This window comes from Schistocerca americana, chromosome X (genome assembly GCF_021461395.2).
Source record: "Schistocerca americana isolate TAMUIC-IGC-003095 chromosome X, iqSchAmer2.1, whole genome shotgun sequence".
Lineage (NCBI taxonomy): Eukaryota > Metazoa > Arthropoda > Insecta > Orthoptera > Acrididae > Schistocerca > Schistocerca americana.
In genome coordinates this window covers 966,651,932-966,671,301 of record NC_060130.1, presented here as the reverse complement: position 1 = coordinate 966,671,301, position 19,370 = coordinate 966,651,932, and the positions used below count along the sequence as shown (strand labels likewise).

At 37.7% G+C, this 19,370-nt stretch overlaps 1 protein-coding gene across 1 annotated transcript in view; it reads left to right on the top strand.

The window, feature by feature from the left end:
• Positions 1-19,370, top strand: part of LOC124555342 — an 856,442-nt gene that overhangs the window by 218,282 nt on the left and 618,790 nt on the right. Inside the window, exons 5-6 of the mRNA XM_047129223.1 lie at positions 709-772; positions 13,899-13,976. Of these exons, the coding sequence (XP_046985179.1) occupies positions 709-772; positions 13,899-13,976 (142 nt within the window). The remainder of the gene's footprint in view (positions 1-708; positions 773-13,898; positions 13,977-19,370) is intronic.

The following is a 19,370-nucleotide window of genomic DNA, read 5'->3' as shown; positions in this document are numbered from 1 at the left end:
GGATATATCCCTGTGGCAAGGAGTTGAGAGTCGGAGTGACATAGGAATGGACTAGGATGTTGTGTAGGTTGCGTGGGCAATGGAACATCACTTTAGAAAGGGTGGGTAGTATCTTTGGTAGGATGTCCCTCATATCAGGACAGGATGAGAGGTGATCAGAATCTCCCACATTAAAGATGCTAACCACTTCCTTCATCGACTTTCCACCATCCTCACCCTTTTATCTCCTGGATCCCTATTCGTCACTGTTGATGCCGCCTGCCCATACACCAACATCCCTTATGACCATGGCCTTGCTGTATCAAACACCTAACAATAAACACATTGGGGGGAACTGGCTATGACATTATTATTAGCATGATTTTAATCCTTTATTTAAAAATACTTATACTTATTACTCAGTTATGTAGTTTCCAGTTTCTTAGGCCATTGTCAGGTTACAGCTGAATGCTGCAAACACAGATACATTGACATGGGATGTACACAGAAATTACTCATACAGATATCTCTATGAGTAATATCCTTATGAGCTACATGTCATTTTATCTGTATTTGTGATATTCAGTTTTAATATGACAGTTCCCTAAGAAGCTGGAAGCTGGATTATGACCACGTAAATAATAATTTACAGCCTATAAGGAAAGTGTTCCCTATTTCATGTTCAGCTGAACACCAACAGATTGTTAGCTAATTTATTTCCCATTGTAGGTGTTGGCTCCTGTTCCAAGGGGAGATGGTTTACTTAACAAGCCAGAACAAGTTTCAACGCTTTGTGAGTATACTGTTTCACTAGATATTAAAAGTACCTCATATGTGTGTATGCCTTTGCATTTTCAGTTGTATTATTTAAAAAAAAAACTAGCTTTATGTGACATGACAATTGTTTTAATGAAAGACAGTTACATTACTTTCTCTATCACAGTTTGCTCTGTATCCAAAACTGCCAGATAAAATGTAGTGACACGAAAAAATCAACAGAAAAGTGTGAGTTTTATGATTCAGTTTCTTAATTTGTTTGTGGAATATTGGGTTTTTATCTAAGTCAACATGCACAGTATACATTTAGCATGCCATCTGTGTATCCTTCCCAGTGTATAATGCATACATGAAATACTTGGTGCAGAGGGAGCAATGTTAACTATACAGGGTGAACATTAATAAAACTGACAAACTGCAGTGATGAATTCCTGATTGTAAATGGAGGAAAAAAGGTCCTATGAACATGTGACAAATGACAGTGCCTCTAACCATGTGTCGTGTGTACCTTGTGTGTTGCAGGCTATGTGACTGACTCAGCATATGGTAAAGAGGACTAATGACAGAATCCCATAACTGTGATGGTCTGATGCAAAAACCATTGACAGAATCCTTCCCATAGAGGGGAATTCACTGCTGAGAGTCCTTGCCATCATTGCAGGTGATAGGGATATTAACAGTTGTCATGCAGGATGCACATAATCATACTTTGGCTTACACACTGTTGGCAGGCATCTTGCCTGGAGCTGGTACTAGGGTTAATTTTGAAGTCCTGTTGAACCCTGTCCTCCAAATCTGGCGTACGCACAGTCCACTGCAACCCTGCATGTTTGTCTGTCTGAAAGGACCCATGATCACACAAACACCCAAAATGGGTTTAAAATGTTGTGTTATTTGGTTGGCGCTTGTGAGGGTGCTTGTTTCAGAGTAGCCATGCTGCTTCTTGACTGTTTCCATCTGCTTGACCATACACAAACACCATCTTGGCGTGTTCTCAACATGAATACCAGAACTTTCTGCTGCTTACAATATGCTGTGTCAATCACACTGACTGCAATACATGAGAAACACACGGCATATCATCAGAGGAACTGTCATCCGTCAGTGCCATCTAACATGGCAACAATGTATTTTTGAACACATGTTCAAAGGACCTTTCTTCCTCCATTTCCAGTCAAGTATCCATTCCTACAGTTGGTCAGTTTTATTAATGTTCATCCTTTTTATTTCAGGTTGTGAAATCTAGGGAAAAAAGGTGTCTCGACACCAACAAAGTCTCAGGTATATATCCTTCATGTGCTTCTGAATTCTGAATCAGAGGTTCTTTATTACTTTTGGAAAAGTTAGGTAGACACAAATTTAGCTCTCAAATAATATTGTTCATTTCCACACTTTCTTCGCATGATGTCTAGGACAGGACTATACTTGGTTTTAACATGATGCCAACCTGTCTGTGTTGATTCAGCAGTGTGTGACTTCACCTTCTAAATCCCTTGCTATGCCGTATGTCAAGTTTTCCAGATCCCACCCTTATGTATTTACATGAAAGTGATGATTATTTCATCAAATTAATTGCTGCTATCCTGCAAATACTTGGCAAAGAGATCTCCATTACTTCAGCTAATAAATTTAGTGTAAGCATCCACCAGTTTTGTTTATAAAAAGTATGATATTTTGCTGTAAAAATTAATAGATATCAGGCTTGAATTTTAAAGACAGCATTGGAGGACAGGCTTATGCCCAGGGTCAACCTATTAAAGTCTCTAACCATGTACTTACCTATACATTCCATATTGAAACTCTTACTATATCTGTGTCTAAAATTCCTCACCAAAAGACTAAAATAACGGAAAGGGTTGCTTCAAATTGTAACACAGTTTAAATCAACTCTGAATTATTGTTCGTTAGGCTCAAGTAAAATGTTCCTACTTTCTCCAGTTAAAATCTCACATATTTCACAGTTTCTTCTAAGTTGACCATTGCTATTCAATTTAGTACAGTCATCATCATCATCATCATCATCATCATCATTTAAGACTGATTATGCCTTTCAGCGTTCAGTCTGGAGCATAGTCCCCCTTATAAAATTCCTCCATGATCCCCTATTCAGTGCTAACTTTGGTGCCTCTTCTGATGTTAAGCCTATTTCTTCAAAATCATTTTTAACCGAATCCAGGTTACCTTCTCCTTGGTCTCCCCGACTCCTCCTACCCTCTACTGCTGAACCCCTGAGTCTCTTGGGTAACCTTGCTTCTCCCATGCGTGTAACATGACCCCACCATCTAAGCCTGTTCGCCCTGACTGCTACATCTATAGAGTTCATTCCCAGTTTTTCTTTGATTTCCTCATTGAGCACACCCTCCTGCCATTGTTCCCATCTACTAGTACCTGCAATCATCCTAGCTACTTTCATATCCATAACCTCAACCTTATGGATAAGGTAACATGAATCCATCCAGCTTTCGCTCCCATACAACAAAGTTGGTCGAAAGATTGAACGGTGCACAGATAACTTAGTCTTGGTACTGACTTCCTTCTTGCAGAAGAGAGTAGATTGTAGCTGAATGCTCACTGCATTAGCTTTGCCACACCTCGCTTCCAGTTCTTTCACTATGTTGCCATCCTGTGAGAATATGCATCCTAAGTACTTGAAACTGTCCACTTGTTCTAACTTTGTTCCTCCTATTTGGCACTCAATCCGTTTATATCTCTTTCCCACTGACATTACTTTTGTTTTGGAGATGCTAATCTTCATACCATAGTCCTTACATTTCTGATCTAGCTCTGAAATATTACTTTGCAAACTTTCAATAGAATCTGCCATCACAACTAAGTCATCCGCATATGCAAGACTGCTTATTTTGTGTTCATCTATCTTAATCTCACCCAGCCAGTCTATTGTTTTCAACATATGATCCATAAATAATATGAACAAGAGTGGAGACAGGTTGCAGCCTCGTCTTACCCCTGAAACTACTCTGAACCATGGACTCAATTTACTGTCAACTCTAACTGCTGCCTGACTATCTATGTAAAGACCTTTAATTGCTTGCAAAAGTTTGCCTCCTATTCCATAATCACGTAGAACAGATAATAACTTCCTCCTAGGGACCCGGTCATATGCCTTTTCTAGATCTATAAAACATAGATACAATTCTCTATTCCACTCGGAACACTTCTCCATTATTTGCCGTAAGCTAAAGATCTGGTTTTGACAACCTCTAAGAGACCTAAACCCACACTGATTTTCATCCAATTTGTCCTCAACTAATACTCGCACTTTCCTTTCAACAATACCTGAGAAGATTTTACCCACAATGCTGATCAAAGAGATACCTCTGTAGTTGTTACAATCTTTTCTGTTTCCATTTTTAAAGATTGGTGTGATTACTGCTTTCATCCAGTCTGATGGAACCTGTCCTGACTCCCACGCCATTTCAATTATCATGTGTAGCCATTTAAGACCTGACATTCCACTGTATTTGATGAGTTCCGACTTAATTTCATCCACCCCAGCTGCTTTATTGCACTGCAATCTATTGACCATTTTCTCCACTTCCTCCAATGTGATCCTATTTCCATCATCATTCCTGTCCCATTGTACATCGAAATCTGAAACATTACTGATTGTATTTTCACCTACATTGAGCAACTCTTCAAAATATTCCCTCCATCTGCCCAATGCATCAACAGGATTCACCAGCAGTTTTCCTGACCTGTCCAAAATACTTGTCATTTCCTTCTTACCTCCTTTTCGAAGACCGCTAATAACACTCCAGAATGGTTTTCCAGCAGCTTGACCCAAGGTCTCCAACCTGTTTCCAAAGTCTTCCCAAGATTTCTTCTTGGATGCTGTAATTATCTGTTCGGCTTTGTTTCTTTCTTCAACATAAGTATGTTGAAGTAGTACAGTCACCATCTATTAAATATCTTATCATTAAATATGAAATTAATCTCAGTAATTAATTAATTAATACACTTACCCTCTGCTAATTGTTTCCAAAATACAAGAAAAAATGAGGATTTTTTGGGAAAAACAAGTGCCCATAATTAATGAAAACCCCAAAATTTTGATAAAAAAAGATTAAAAGTCCTACAATTCTGAAAGGAGGTCCCAGGAATTTTAAATAAAACGGAAATGACACCCTCTTAATTTAAAATAATACCCAGAAAATACTGATATTACAAGGCACACTCATAATTATGCATTCATTCTCTATGACAGAAAACTTACAATAATTATTATTACAGTTGTTTCATTATGACACAAAAATTGTTTAAGAAGAAAAGATAACTTTCAAAAATTCACAAGTGTCGGTTAAATTTCTCAAATTAATCAGTCCTTAAAAAAACTAGCACAATACCGGTAGAAAAGTCAGACATCAAAAGATTTATCAAAAATTAATATTAACAAACTTTCTATGAAGATTTTTCATATTATTTTTGTAATGTTATACAGAAATTTTTATTTGTGCCATATGCTATTGTGTCTGTTGCTTCAGAGGTAGCCTTATTACTTGATTCAACGTATGTGTGAAAAAACAAACAATACGAGGTTCTGAAAACTCAGTCTGCTGTGGTACACTGTTGCAAGACTTACAAATTGAATGACTGCACTGGCCACCAGTGTCTGGTTCATGAAATGTCACAACTCATTTTTTCATATGATATTGAAGGTAATTTGGATTGCATGATTAACTGTTATGTCATTATGTGGGACCCATAAAAGTAATTTCACTTTTTGAGCTGTGTAACATAATTTTCAACGACGTCATATTGAAGTACTCACTAATATTACGTCCATTCATAGGAACATGTATTGTCAGTTTGTTTGATTGCAATTAGGACTTTTCATGTACAAACAACTGAGTAACAAGAGAGATACCAAATATACTATAATTATGTTTGAAACCTGTAACAGTTCTGTTTATCATACTGTTAGCCTGCTGTGCTATTTGCCAACACAACATCTAACTACCTTATAATTACTGTAATTCATAAAACAAAACCTTATTATCAATGTGAACAAAGATTTTATTTGGGCTGCTATGTTATATATTGAAATTCTGTTCACACTAAAAAATAATGTACTCGTATTTTAAACCGGAAACACGGTAGTAGCCCAGGATGAATGCAGTTTCAGTCTAATTGACATAAATGTAATTAGCATCATTTGTTCTTATCAGTTTACTAATTTTTCATGAAAACAAGAGATATGTAATTGCCTTTGTATAACATTCCATGCATTTCAATTGTAATCACCAGATGATAACATTTTTTTTGTAATCGGCAACAACTTCTGTAATTATAATTAGCAAATTTACACACAACCAGGGTACATAAGCACTACGAGAAATCATGGGAGGCCCAGTATGATGTAAGATCTTAAGCAGCACTTTGTGACAGTAATAAACTGTATGCCTGAAACAGTAATGACTTTTCATGTTTTTTGAGAACCGTTGTGTTCTCTGGCCCATTTCCACTTAAGAAACTTACAGGAAACGTCAACTGCAGTGAAGAAATGAAATGACGATAAGTCCTGGTCAACATTTATTATTTTGAACAAGCTGAGTTACGTCCACTTAATTTCAGGAACATTTATTTCAGCTACAATGTAAAAAATTCATATTTTGTAAAGACCTTTACCTTGAATTACTTTTTGTTGACAACATTTATACCCAACAAGGTAGTTACACCATACTCACCACCTGCTGCCCCAACTGATTGGTGGTCATTTCTGATGGTTACCTATATATCAAACAAGTGTTAACATTTTATTCATCATGCTCCTCTGACAGTTGTAGCCCTTTTGCATAACATTTCTTTACATTCTCGCTATTGTATCGCCTTCAATATCAGTATACTTTCAGCTCATATTTGAATTCTTTATTTAATTCCACTATCTTAAATGGTTCTTTATATATGGTGAGACTTCTTGATCTTGTATCATCCTGCTTTCATTGCATATGTGATCTGACCAAGTCCCCTACCTTGTACACTATGGACTGGACAAGTCTGTCATACTGTCTCTTTCCTCTGCCTCTTCATGGGGTCAGGGATTTTCACCTGCCTTGAGATGACTGGGTGTCTGTGTTGTCCTCATCGTTTCATCATCATTCATGAAAGTGGCGAGGTTGGGCTGAGCAAAGGTTGGGAATTTGTACGGGCGCTGATAACCGCACAATTGAGTGCCCCACAAACCAATCATCATCATTATCATTATCATCATCATCATCATCATCATCATCATCATCCACCTCATGAACTAACATTTGTTGTGCTTGCTCAGTCTTTTCATTCCATGTGATGTCATCTTCTAGTACTTTCTGCATTGTATCCCTGATCAGGCTGTCGAGTGTCCTTTGTAAAAATATTTACACTTGAGCATAACCTGTTGAGTCATGTTGAACATTGTTGATAATATCTTCAAATGTACAAATTTACATACCCCATCTGCTGTGTCTTTTACAACAATATACTCAACGTAGTCTGGTTATTTATTTCATGACCTGTTCAGGAGTATTATATGCAGGATGATGTTGGGAAACCTTCACAGGCTTCACACTTTATTTCTCCAACATCTCTATCCACTCTTTGCTTGTGAACAGAGTGTCACTATCGCTAATAGCACATTTAGGTGCACACACATTGATGAATTGTTCTTTTGCCATCTTCTCAGCGATCTTATCCCTGTAACAGATCTTATCCTTGTAACAGATACAAGCATATGAAACAAAAGAAAAGTTTCTTAGTTACTAAGACTTGTCACATGCGTTGGGTTTAGTATCACACCTTGAAAAGCAACAGCCATTCTTTCTTTTCATTCTGTACATAATACTGTGTGCTTAAAACTTTATTCTTAACTTTTTTTCCTGGCATACCCCACAGCTTTTAAGTAAATTCTTTAACTATTTCGCCAATTTGAAAAACCAGCAACTGTGTTAGATTTTTTCTGTTCATTTCTTTGTGCTGAGATGTCCACAAGTAAGGTGTGTTTACCACACTAACGTCTCTACACTTGGATCTGGAATTTGCTCTCTCCACTCTGCTTTACTCAAATTTGTTGTGCAATACAAAACACCATTATCTAGAAGATAAAATTCTCAAATTTTCTCCTGGCTCATACAACTATATATTCATTTAATTACTACCAGTATGCTGCCCTTGTTTTGTTCTCTTCTTATGTTTCTTGCCATTCTTCTCATTGTTCTGCTAGGCAGCAGATATGACAGTGCATTATGGTACCAGCTGTTGTATGCCTGACACATACTGTACCTTGAAATCAAAGTCTTGCAATGCAAGTGTCCTCCTAGTCAATCTTCCATGACAGTTTATAAGTGAACATGAATGAAAGAGCCTTATGGTCTATTGCAACAATTGATTTGTGTTCTGCAAGATAATATTGGAACTTTGCAAAGCGAAACAGTGCAGTTAACACCTTGTTTCGGTTACTGGATGTTTTTGTTCATTCTATGTCAACATGCGACTACCAAAGGCTGCTGTTATGGTTACTCCATGCTGGTCTTCTTCTTTTTGGTACAGCTGATGATAATCCAGTGTTTCTCAGCCTAGGTAAAATATTTTAGCCATATCAGGGTGCGACAGTATTGATGCAGTATACAATTTGTCTTTAATTCTTGCAATACCTTCCATAAATTTCACCATCAAAGGCCATGCATTGTTCTTTTTCAACAGTCTGTGTATGCCTTGCTGTTCAATATTTTATCATCCAGGCAAAGCAATGTTAGAATCCTCAGAGACATTGCTTCCAGCCTGTCTGGATTATGTTTAAGTTCTTCTGGTTCAATAATATAAATATGCCCCAAAAAGTTTCTCTCTTGATGCCCAAATTCTGACATTTAGAAAACTAAGCATCACTCTGCCAAGTTCACAACTCTCTTTAAAAGTTTTACCCAAGTTTCACTTGTTACAAGAATGTCATTTATACTTAATGGGATCTCCTTCAACAAATTTTCACCGAATACTTGGTCAGGTATCCTGATGAAACCTGATGCATGCACATTCATTCTAAATGACAACATTCTATGCTGCTATCAGTGGCTTTTGTACAAAAACAAAAATGCAGTGTATTGTCTAGGTTCTAGACAAAAATTTAAACACTTTGATCCTGTCACAGTCACCACTTGTAAGACTTTCACAGTTCTGTTTATATAAAGTTTGGTATTTTACTGTTGGAATTAATAGGCATTGGACTTGAATTCTGAGAATATAACTGGAGGACAGGCTTATGTCCAAGGTACATACATCAGATTATTGAAGTTTCTAACCATGCATCTACTGACACATGCCCCATCGAAACTAAAATGAGGGAAAGTCTCTCTTCAAATTACACAAAGTTTAAATGAACACTGAATTTATTGCTCTTTAGGCTCAAGTAAACTGTCCTTATGTTTCTTAGTCACTATTCACACTGCAGTTACAATCTCAAATATTTCACAGTTCCTTCTGAGTGAGCCATTGCTGTTCAGTTTGATACGTTTGCCTGCCAGGCACTTTATTGCGAATAGCAGAGTAATCATGTAGATGTAGATGATGTAGATTATCATCAAATATTGAATTAAGCTCACTTTTTTAATTAATGCACTTCCATACAGGATCACAACCAGTGCGTGCACCTGAGGCTTGCCGTGCAGAATTGCTTAAACTGAATTCCTCCCTTTCAGTCAGGATCTGAGATTAAAAATAGCATTAATTGCCATTTACTCTGTCAGATACAGCTTTCATCTGTGTCTGTTACATCTTTAAAATAAAGAAGCAGTTTGTTTTTCAAAACCAGTGGGCAAGATAAAAGCAAAGAAGAAAATATTGTAATGATTATTCCCATAATTGTCCAAAATTGAAACTTGGTGGCCAGTAAAAAGTAATATTCAAATATGTTGATGAAAGCAAAGAAATGAGTTTTTTAAATCCATTCTCAAAATTTATTTTACATTTTAGATTGCATTTTAGCTTTTTCTATCTCTTTATTTTGATATCTGGTGATATTCTCAATCCTTTGTCCATAATTGAGATTTTTAGCGTGAGCCACTGTGTCATTCATTGTTGTTCACATGGACCAGTGTACAGGATGGCATCTTCATCTTACATTGATCACAGTGAAAGAGAAAGTTCAATAGTAAATGAGTCATTGAGCATAGAGACTATAAAGATCATAGTTTCAATGACATAAACAGTGATATAAATGATAGTGAAGCTCCAGTACTTGTTCATTCTGATAATGTGTGCTTACATGATAATTCATATTCAATTGTTCCACCCATGCCTGGAGGAAAATAAAATCAATAATCAATTGGCTCCAAAAAGAAGGAAGCACAGAAGATATTAGCTTTCAAAGTGGTATGTTAGTTTGTGTACTATTACTAGTTTTCAAAAGTAATCATACATTGAAGAAATTCTAAGTAATTGCTTTTTGTAACACTGTTAAAAGTAAATATGTGAGAGTTATATTTAGACAGCCATGAGTCTAAATGCTTATTTCTGACTTGAAGAGAGAAGAAGAAAAAAGAAAAAATCGACTGTTTGAATGTCTGTTTCTGTCACCATTTTCTCAATGTCACATTGAAAGGGTTAATGAAACTTCCAGTTTTACACACAGAAATCGGAGTAAAACAGCTGAATTCAACAGTTAATTCCATGGTGAATAGTTAAACAGTATGGATGCTGTCACTGGAAAATGGCGAAAAAGATAAGGCACAGTGAGAAATAGCCTGTTTGAAAATTTAGAATCCAGCAGAATTGTCTGGTGACTACTTTCACTATAATTAGATCTAGTTACTGAGTGGTTTGTCTTTCATACTTGCACCATTAACAGGACAGGTCAGTGACAAATTTTCTAAACATACCATAAATTATAAAAAAAATAAAACATCAGCAAACATTAATTATCCTTTGTAATTTACCACATTACCATGTGAACCACCAGCAAATTGGTACAGTTCTTCATATGAGCCAGTGTGACCATCTGTTGTTTGTGATAGCACATTTCACAAACAGTCTTGCATACCATCACAATATGGTTTTCTATTGAAGTTTTGTGAGAAGAAACACCACCCATTTGTTCTATACAAGGTTACATCTTGATCAGTTCCTGATTCAGTCAAGCAGTTGTATGTGTTATTAACTGCATTATATTGCTATCTTTCCTTATCACCAGTTACTTCATCAAGTGATAAGCAGTACGTTCTCTTCTTTGCATTCTCTGCAACACTTTACCCAAAACATTCCTGCTATCTCCCTATTAGCTTATTCAGTTATTGATGTTTTCTTGTACTTCTATGTATGACTTAAATGCTGGTTCAATAATTATAGAAATCATAAAGATGGCAGACATGTACATGCCTTTTATATACAAGTGTTTCAATTTACTTTGTACAACCCAATTTTTGGAAAAAAAGGGAGGGTGCAGTGGTCTTCAGTATTTAATGGCAATTGAATTTCGAAGCTCCCTCCACCTGCCTGAACCAACTGGCAGCACACATGTTCTGTCTTCTCTAAAGTGTTGATGCAAGAGTGATAGTGCATGCATGCAGTCATTGATTCATTCATCCATTCGCAAATGATGTTCTGTAAATCCCCTCATGCAGGAGAGCCTTCAGGGATGTGAAACAGGTCAAGTTATTAGCAGGCAGAGGCAACCACTGCTGAGTGCAAACCAAATAATGTGCCCCAGCTACCAAGAAGTAAATGGACTTCATTTTGTACTCAAACTGAAAAAAAAGCATGCTACTTAATACCAATCCACCGATAGTCACTGGCGTAGCACTAGGAGACTTCTTATGCAGGTGATGTTGGTGCATCCACATTGGTGGATAGCGGTAGAGCTTGAAGGTTGTCCAGGAGGGAGGTCCTGGTGAGGCAGAAGCTTGTGGCCACTCAAGATGAACATCAATGCCTCAGACAGATGGCTCCCTCAAACGGACTGATGACACAGCAAGTGGAGGAAGGAGTGACAGTGGGTTGCATACAGACAGGCCATGGGTGCAGCTGATTGTGAGCCCAGTATAGAGAACTCTGAAGAGATGCAGACCGATGGCTTGGATGTAGTGTGGAATGGAGGCATCAGCAGCCAGTATAGAGAACAAGGCTCAGACCAAAGACATCAGCAGCCAATACGGGAAACTCGGACAGGACATTGAGTGAAGATAGCCTTTAAAGTCCCCCAACAGAAGAATACTTCCATGATGATCAGCGAGCACATGCTCTGTGGAAGAGAACCAGTGCCTGTGATTGCAACACAAATTGCAGTGACTCTAGCACCTTCAGTGGGGAGGCTGGTGGTTCTCAGAGACGGGGCTGACAACAAACATGGTTTGCTAATATTTGTGGTTATACAATTTACCCTGCATCTGTGTGGTGGTGTTTCCAGTGACCTGGAGAGGTGGCTGTGTGAAGCAAGTCTGTGATCCATACAGGTGGATCACAGGTGGGTACTATATATACTGGAATGAGATTTTCACTCTGCAGTGGAGTGTGCGCTGATATGAAACTTCCTGGCAGATTAAAACTGTGTGCCCGACCGAGACTCGAACTCGGGACCTTTGCCTTTCGCAGGCAGGTGCTCTACCATCTGAGCTATCGAAGCACGACTCACGCCCGGTACTCACAGCTTTACTTCTGCCAGTATCTCGTCTCCTACCTTCCAAACTTTACAGAAGCTCTCCTGCGAACCTTGCAGAACTAGCACTCCTGAAAGAAAGGATATAGCGGAGACATGGCTTAGCCACAGCCTGGGTATGTTTCCAGAATGAGATTTTCACTCTGCACTCTCCTGCGAACCTTGCAGAACTAGCACTAGCACACAGTTTTAATCTGCCAGGAAGTTTCATATCAGCGCACACTCCGCTGCAGAGTGAAAATCTCATTCTGGAAACATCCCCCAGGCTGTGGCTAAGCCATGTCTCCGCTATATCCTTTCTTTCAGGAGTGCTAGTTCTGCAAGGTTCGCAGGAGAGCTTCTGTAAAGTTTGGAAGGTAGGAGACGAGATACTGGCAGAAGTAAAGCTGTGAGTACCGGGCGTGAGTCGTGCTTCGGTAGCTCAGATGGTAGAGCACCTGCCTGCGAAAGCCAAAGGTCCCGAGTTCGAGTCTCGGTCGGGCACACAGTTTTAATCTGCCAGGAAGTTTCACTATATATACTAACAAAAAATTATGTCTATCCGTAATTACTCAAACTGATAATTATGTTAATTACTTCTAGATTAATTTCTGTATGTATGTAAGAAGAAAAACAACTACTTCAGATAAGTTCACCCCTTCCATCCCCCCTCTCCTCCCCCCATACTACTAAGGACCTGATACTACGTAATATTTCATCAAAGTAGATATATTACTTTACACAGACCATAGTCAGCTGTCTGCATACTAGCAACATCAAGATCTCTCTGATACAGTTATTAGAGCTTTGAATTACATTCTTGAGTCCGAGTATTCTGTTCAATTTTAGATGTAGTGATTAATGTGGCATTCTTTTACTTCATTTGCACCAGAGTACAAAACTTCATTTTCAACCTTTGAACCCTAGAAATGGATGACATAGTTTCCTTCAAGGTCATACAAAACAGAAAATGATTCAGGGAAGAAGTTGGCTGTACAGTCTTAGAATGTAGCTAAAAACATTAAAATGTGAGAAGCATATGAATGATGATATATAGCTAGGAATTGCTGTCAAGAAGGCTTACTCACCTGTTGATGATTCCTCCAGTATGTATGTTGAGAACAAGGCACTGCAGAATTAAATGTTTGGACCTAGTATTTGTCAAAAGATGAGGAGGAAATGGACACAGGAAGGCTTCTAAGTAACAAAGCATCTATAACCTTCCCAACTTGTACACTATTTTATCTTCAGGAAAGCCACATATGCTCTGATGCATATTTGTAATTGTGATAATGCACTTGGCAGTACTTAACAGAATAGGAATGTTGTTCTTGTTGCTGTTTTTTATGATGATGGTGGTGATGATTTTAGGGTTCATAATCATAATTTACGTAAATTTCAACAGGTATTGTTCATTTCTGCCATTCACAAAGTCTATGATATTTGTTTGTTTGCAAAAGTAAAAAAAAATGTTGTTGATAGTTGATAGCTGCACAGTTACATTGACCAATGTTGTTTTTTCTAACAGGTGAACCATGTGCTGAACCATCTAAACAGAAGGAATATGTTGAACCGGACAGGTGGCCCACAGATCACAGTGAATTGGGTACATATTCAGTACATCTATGTTGTAGTCATGATTTGCAATTAGTTTTTCACTTATGTGATTTTTTTCTCAAATTCAGTTACATATTATTTGTCTTTCTTAGTAGGATCATTTGATTCTTTTTTTAATGAAACTGTTAGGATAAAAATGAATGTGAAATTTGGGAGCCAGCATTAATTAATTCTATACATACAAAGTTTATGTTTGAAAGTCCCTTGTTATTTAGATGATTGTATTTCAAATTATCCGGATTTCCATGCAAATGTTGCATGAATTTTTGTATATGTGGCCATTTGGAGTTTAAAGGCATATTTTGAAGATTACATGGATAGACATTTATAATGAAACTTTGAGAGCATTTCTCATGGAGAAAAACTGTTTTTCTTAGTTCTTTAAAATGAACATAAACAGTCTCAACCACAAGAATCCTTTATTTTTGTGGCAAACAGTTTCGGTCGGTTATTGAGCATCTTCAGACTTCATACAATCTGCTCTGTTTGCTGAAACTGCCTACCAACATGGTATGGTGTCTGAAGATGTTCAGTAACTGACCGAAACTGTTAACCACAAAAATAAAGGTTTCTTGTTGTCGGGACTCTTTATGTTCATTAATGTTTATAATGCATATTACATTGTTTTTGTGGCCTTTGTTTATATTTTGCAATAACATATTGATAGACTCTTTCATTGATTTATTGAAGAATAATAGCTGGAGTCCACCCAAGATCATCCTGCAGACATTTATTTAAGGATCTAGGGATATTCACAGTAGCTTCTCAGTATATATACTCTCTTATGAAATTTGTTATTAACAACCAAACCCAATTCAAAAGTAATAGCAGTGTGCATAACTACAATACTAGGAGAAAGGACGATCTTCACTATTCAAGATTAAATCTAACTTTGGCACAGAAAGGGGTGAATTATACTGGCACTAAAGTCTTTGGTCACTTACCAAATAGTATCAAAAGTCTGACAGATAACCAACAAGTATTTAAGAAGAAATTAAAAGAATTTCTGAATGACAACTCCTTCTACTCCATAGAGGAATTTTTAGATATAAATTAAGAAAAAAAAAAAAGAAAAAAAAACAAAAATATTGAAAAAAATTAAAAAAATAAAAATAAAAAATAAAGAAAAAAACACAAAAAAATAAAGTTGTTATATTAACTTAAGTATATTGTTAAATTAACCTAATTATGTCATGTATTGGAAAATTCGACTCGTTCCACATCATTACGAAATATCGTATTCATGATCCATGGAACTAGTATTAATCTAATCTAATCTGAAGTTTGAGTACTTTTTTGTTCTGATAATGCCTGTTTATATTCATCTGTTCCATCAATACTTGGTGGGAAATAAAAGCATCAAAGTATTGCTATGGGCTTTTTAATACTCAGTTGGTGCAAAAAAAGGGAAGAATACAAGATATTGGTCCTCAGAGTGCAATATCTGTCTTTGTGTATTATTAATTGTTTCCAAAAGTAATCACACATCCAAGAAATTGTAAGTAATTGTTTTGTAAAACTGTGAAAATAAATATGTGTGCGTGATATTCAGCTACCCATGAATTTAATTGCTCACTTCTGAATTAAAGAGAGAAAAAGAAAAAAAAATTGACTCTTAGAAAGTCTGATTGCTTTCCCAGTGTTGGAGGGAAAGGATTAATGGAACTTCAAGTTTTAAATAATGAAATTGGTGCAAAATGCACGAATTCAACAGTTAATTCCATGGTGATCAATGAAGCAATACAGATTTAAATGACCATGTTGAAAGAATGTTCTGATTATGGTTGCATTGACTATATTGCTTCACATAGGCTATCACTGGACAAAGGCGCATAAGATTTTTAAATTCAGGACCCAGCAGAATTGTCTGGCAACCTTTTGCAAAAAGGCAGTTGGGAGATATCAGACTGGCTTTAGATCAGGTAAATCAACTGTTGACCATTTACCCACCCTGAGGCAGATATTAGAAAGAACGAGGGAAAACAATATAGAAACATATCATATATTTGTTGATTTTAAAGCAGCATATGATACCATTAAAAGAAATTAGCTTATTGAAGCCATGAATGAACTGAGCATACCACAACATTTTAGATGCCTAAATTTGACTATGGAAAAAAAAAATGTAAAGTATGGATGCAAGAAAGTCAACACCAAGTTGTGAAACTAACTGTGGACTGAGGCAAGGGGATTTATTTATTTATTTATTTATTTATTGTTCCATGGGACCACATTAAGGAGAAGTCTCCATGGTCATGGAATGAGTCAATACATGAAATTATAACACGATTGTAGAAACAGATAAAATGAAATATAAGAAACGTATTCAGGTGACACGTCATTAGTTTAAATAAAGAAAATCAAGAATGTAACACTGGAATTTGCTTAATTTTTTAGCTCTTCCAGGAGCTCCTTGACAGAATAGAAGGAGTGAGCCATGAGGAAACTCTTCAGTTTAGACTTAAAAGCGTTTGGGCTACTGCTAAGATTTTTGAGTTCTTGTGGTAGCTTATTGAAAATGGATGCAGCAGAATACTGCAATCCTTTCTGCGCAAGAGTCAAGGAAGTGCATTCCACATGCAGATTTGATTTCTGCCTAGTATTAACTGAGTGAAAGCTGCTAACTCTTGGGAATAAGCTAATATTGCTAACAGCAAACTACATTAAAGAAAATATATACTGTGAGGGCAATGTCAGAATTCCCAGACTATTGAATAGGGGTCGACAAGAGGTTCTCGAACTTACACCACACATAGCTCGAACAGCCCATTTTTGAGCCAAAAATACCCTTTTTGAATCAGAAGAATTATCCCAAAAAATAATACCATATGACATAAGCGTATGAAAATATGCGAAGTAGACTACTTTTCGTGTTGAAATGTCACTTATTTCAGATACTGTTCTAATGGTAAATAAAGCGGCATTTAGTTTATGAACTCTCACGTATCGTTTTTAACAGAGCACTAGAGAAGGTAATAAGGACAGCTCAAATCAACACAATAGGCACAATATACAATAGAGTGGTGCAGCTTTTGGCCTATTCGGATGATGTGAATAGTATTGCAAGATAGCTGATGAAGAAACATACATGGGATTGGTGGTAACAGCAATAGAAATGGGACTGGAAGTGAACATCAATAAAACCAAATACTTGCAAATAAATAGAATCTGTTAGTGAATTTGTCTGTCTGGGAACATTGGGAACATTACAGAATGATATTAGCATGAAAATAAAGTGGTGAATCCACCTAGCTATTATGGGATGGCCCCATGACATAAGTCCAGAAATTTGTTCAGAAGAGCAAAGTGTTAGCTGTATAAGACTTTCATACACCCATTATTAATATACAGCTCAGAAACCTGGACACAGACACAATAATGTGAAAAGCTAATGGGATATTTTGAATGAAAGGTATTATGCAAAATCTATGGCGCAATTAATGAAGGTGGAGCATGGCACAGATGTTTGTACTTTACAGATTATAGAAAGGTCTTGAAATTGTAAAGTTCATTAAAATTAACTGCCTGAAATGAATCAGTCTTGTTTTTCACATAGAACATGAGGATCCAACAAAAATAGCGCTGCTTGCAAAACCCAGTGGGACGAAGAAGCAGGGAAGACAAAGACTTTGATGCTTGGATGACATAAAAGGTGATTTAAAAATTGTCAGAGGATGGAGATGCAAGATGCTGGAGAGGGAGGAGTGGAATTATGTAATTATGTCCTAGAGCAGGCCAAGGCCTATTAAGGGTTGTAGAGCCTGGAAAGGGGGGGGGGGGGGGGATTCCGTCAGAATTATCTGGCAACTACTTTCAATATAGTTAGACCTAGTAACTGGTGCTTTCTGCACTATCAGGATAACAGGATGATGACAAATTTCCTAAATATACCATGAATTATAAAAAAAGCAAGATACCAACAAATATTAATTTTCCTATGTATTTTACCACATTATCCTGTGAAGCAACAGCAAATTTCATTTGAACCAGTGTGCTCGTCTGCGGCCTGTGATAGTGTATTTCACAAATAGTCTTGTGTGCTATCACAGTATGCTTTTTGTTGGTTGTTTACTGAGAAGAAACACCACCCATTTGTTCTATACAAGGTTAAACCTTGACCAGTTTGTGCTTGAGTCCTGCTGATGTATCCTTTAATAACAGCATTATACTACTGTCTTCCTTTTTGCTAGTAACTGCATCCAGTGGCAAGCCATACATTCTATACCTTGGCTTCTCTGCAACTCTTGATCCAAACTACTCTTGCTACCTTTCTGCTAGCTTCTTGAGTTATTGGCTCTTTCATATACTTTCAAGAATAACTGAAAGACATTATAGAAATCATAAAGACAACAGACATGCTAATTTCTTTTATATATAGTGCTTCAATTTACTTTGTACGACACGCCTGTGGGTTTGGGGTTAGAATAGGCCCAAGGTATTCCTACCTGTTGTACGAGGTGACTAAAAGGAGTTTCACACATTTCAGCCTTTATGTGATGGTCCCCTGTAGGGTTTGACCTCCAGTCTTCAAAATTTTCCCGAAGAGCGAGCCAATTGGGGAACGATGCCTTACAAGGGACATCGTGTCCACCATCCATTGAGATCTTTAGCTCACTTTCTCATCATCGCATTGCAGCCCTGCCCATTCTCCATCTTTTGGATGAGGACACCTTCCTGGGTGCGTTTTCCACGAGCCAATTGGGGAACGGTGCCTTACAAGGGACATCGTGTCCACCATCCATTGAGATCTTTAGCTCACTTTCTCATCATCGCATTGCAGCCCTGCCCATTCTCCATCTCTTGGATGAGGACACCTTCCTGGGTGCGTTTTCCACCATGCATTATGTAGTGTCGATTTCTACGTTGATGATGACCATGGACTTCTCTGCACTTGATATCCAGCACAGTAGCCAGTACGTTGTGGTGGGGCCGCCATGCACCCTGTTGGTTGTAGCCCCCTGACCACACAGCGATTGCTCTGCTGATACCTGCGCCATTAACTCCCCACATTTGCCAAGGGGTAGATGTCCATTCCCGTTAGGCATCGGGACTCCCGGAAACGGCCATCCTGCCAGGTGGCCTTTGGTGTGGCTGGGTGGCGCCCATGGGGGGGGCTCCTGGTCGGCGTGGGTGGCATCAGGGCAGATAACACGCAATGAAGCGTAGTCTAACATCTCTTGCTGGTGGTGAAACATCAGCAGTCTCTAAGCGATCATGAGCTCAATTCAACGCACACAAGTACGACTCCAAATTGTTCCCGTCCCTGGCCACACCACGGGAGAAATGTCAGGCTAAGGACAGCAGCGGATTTTATTCGCCCCAGTACCTTGTATTTTTGAGAGCTGATTCGGAATCTTTCATGACGATGAAGCCTCAGTTTTTT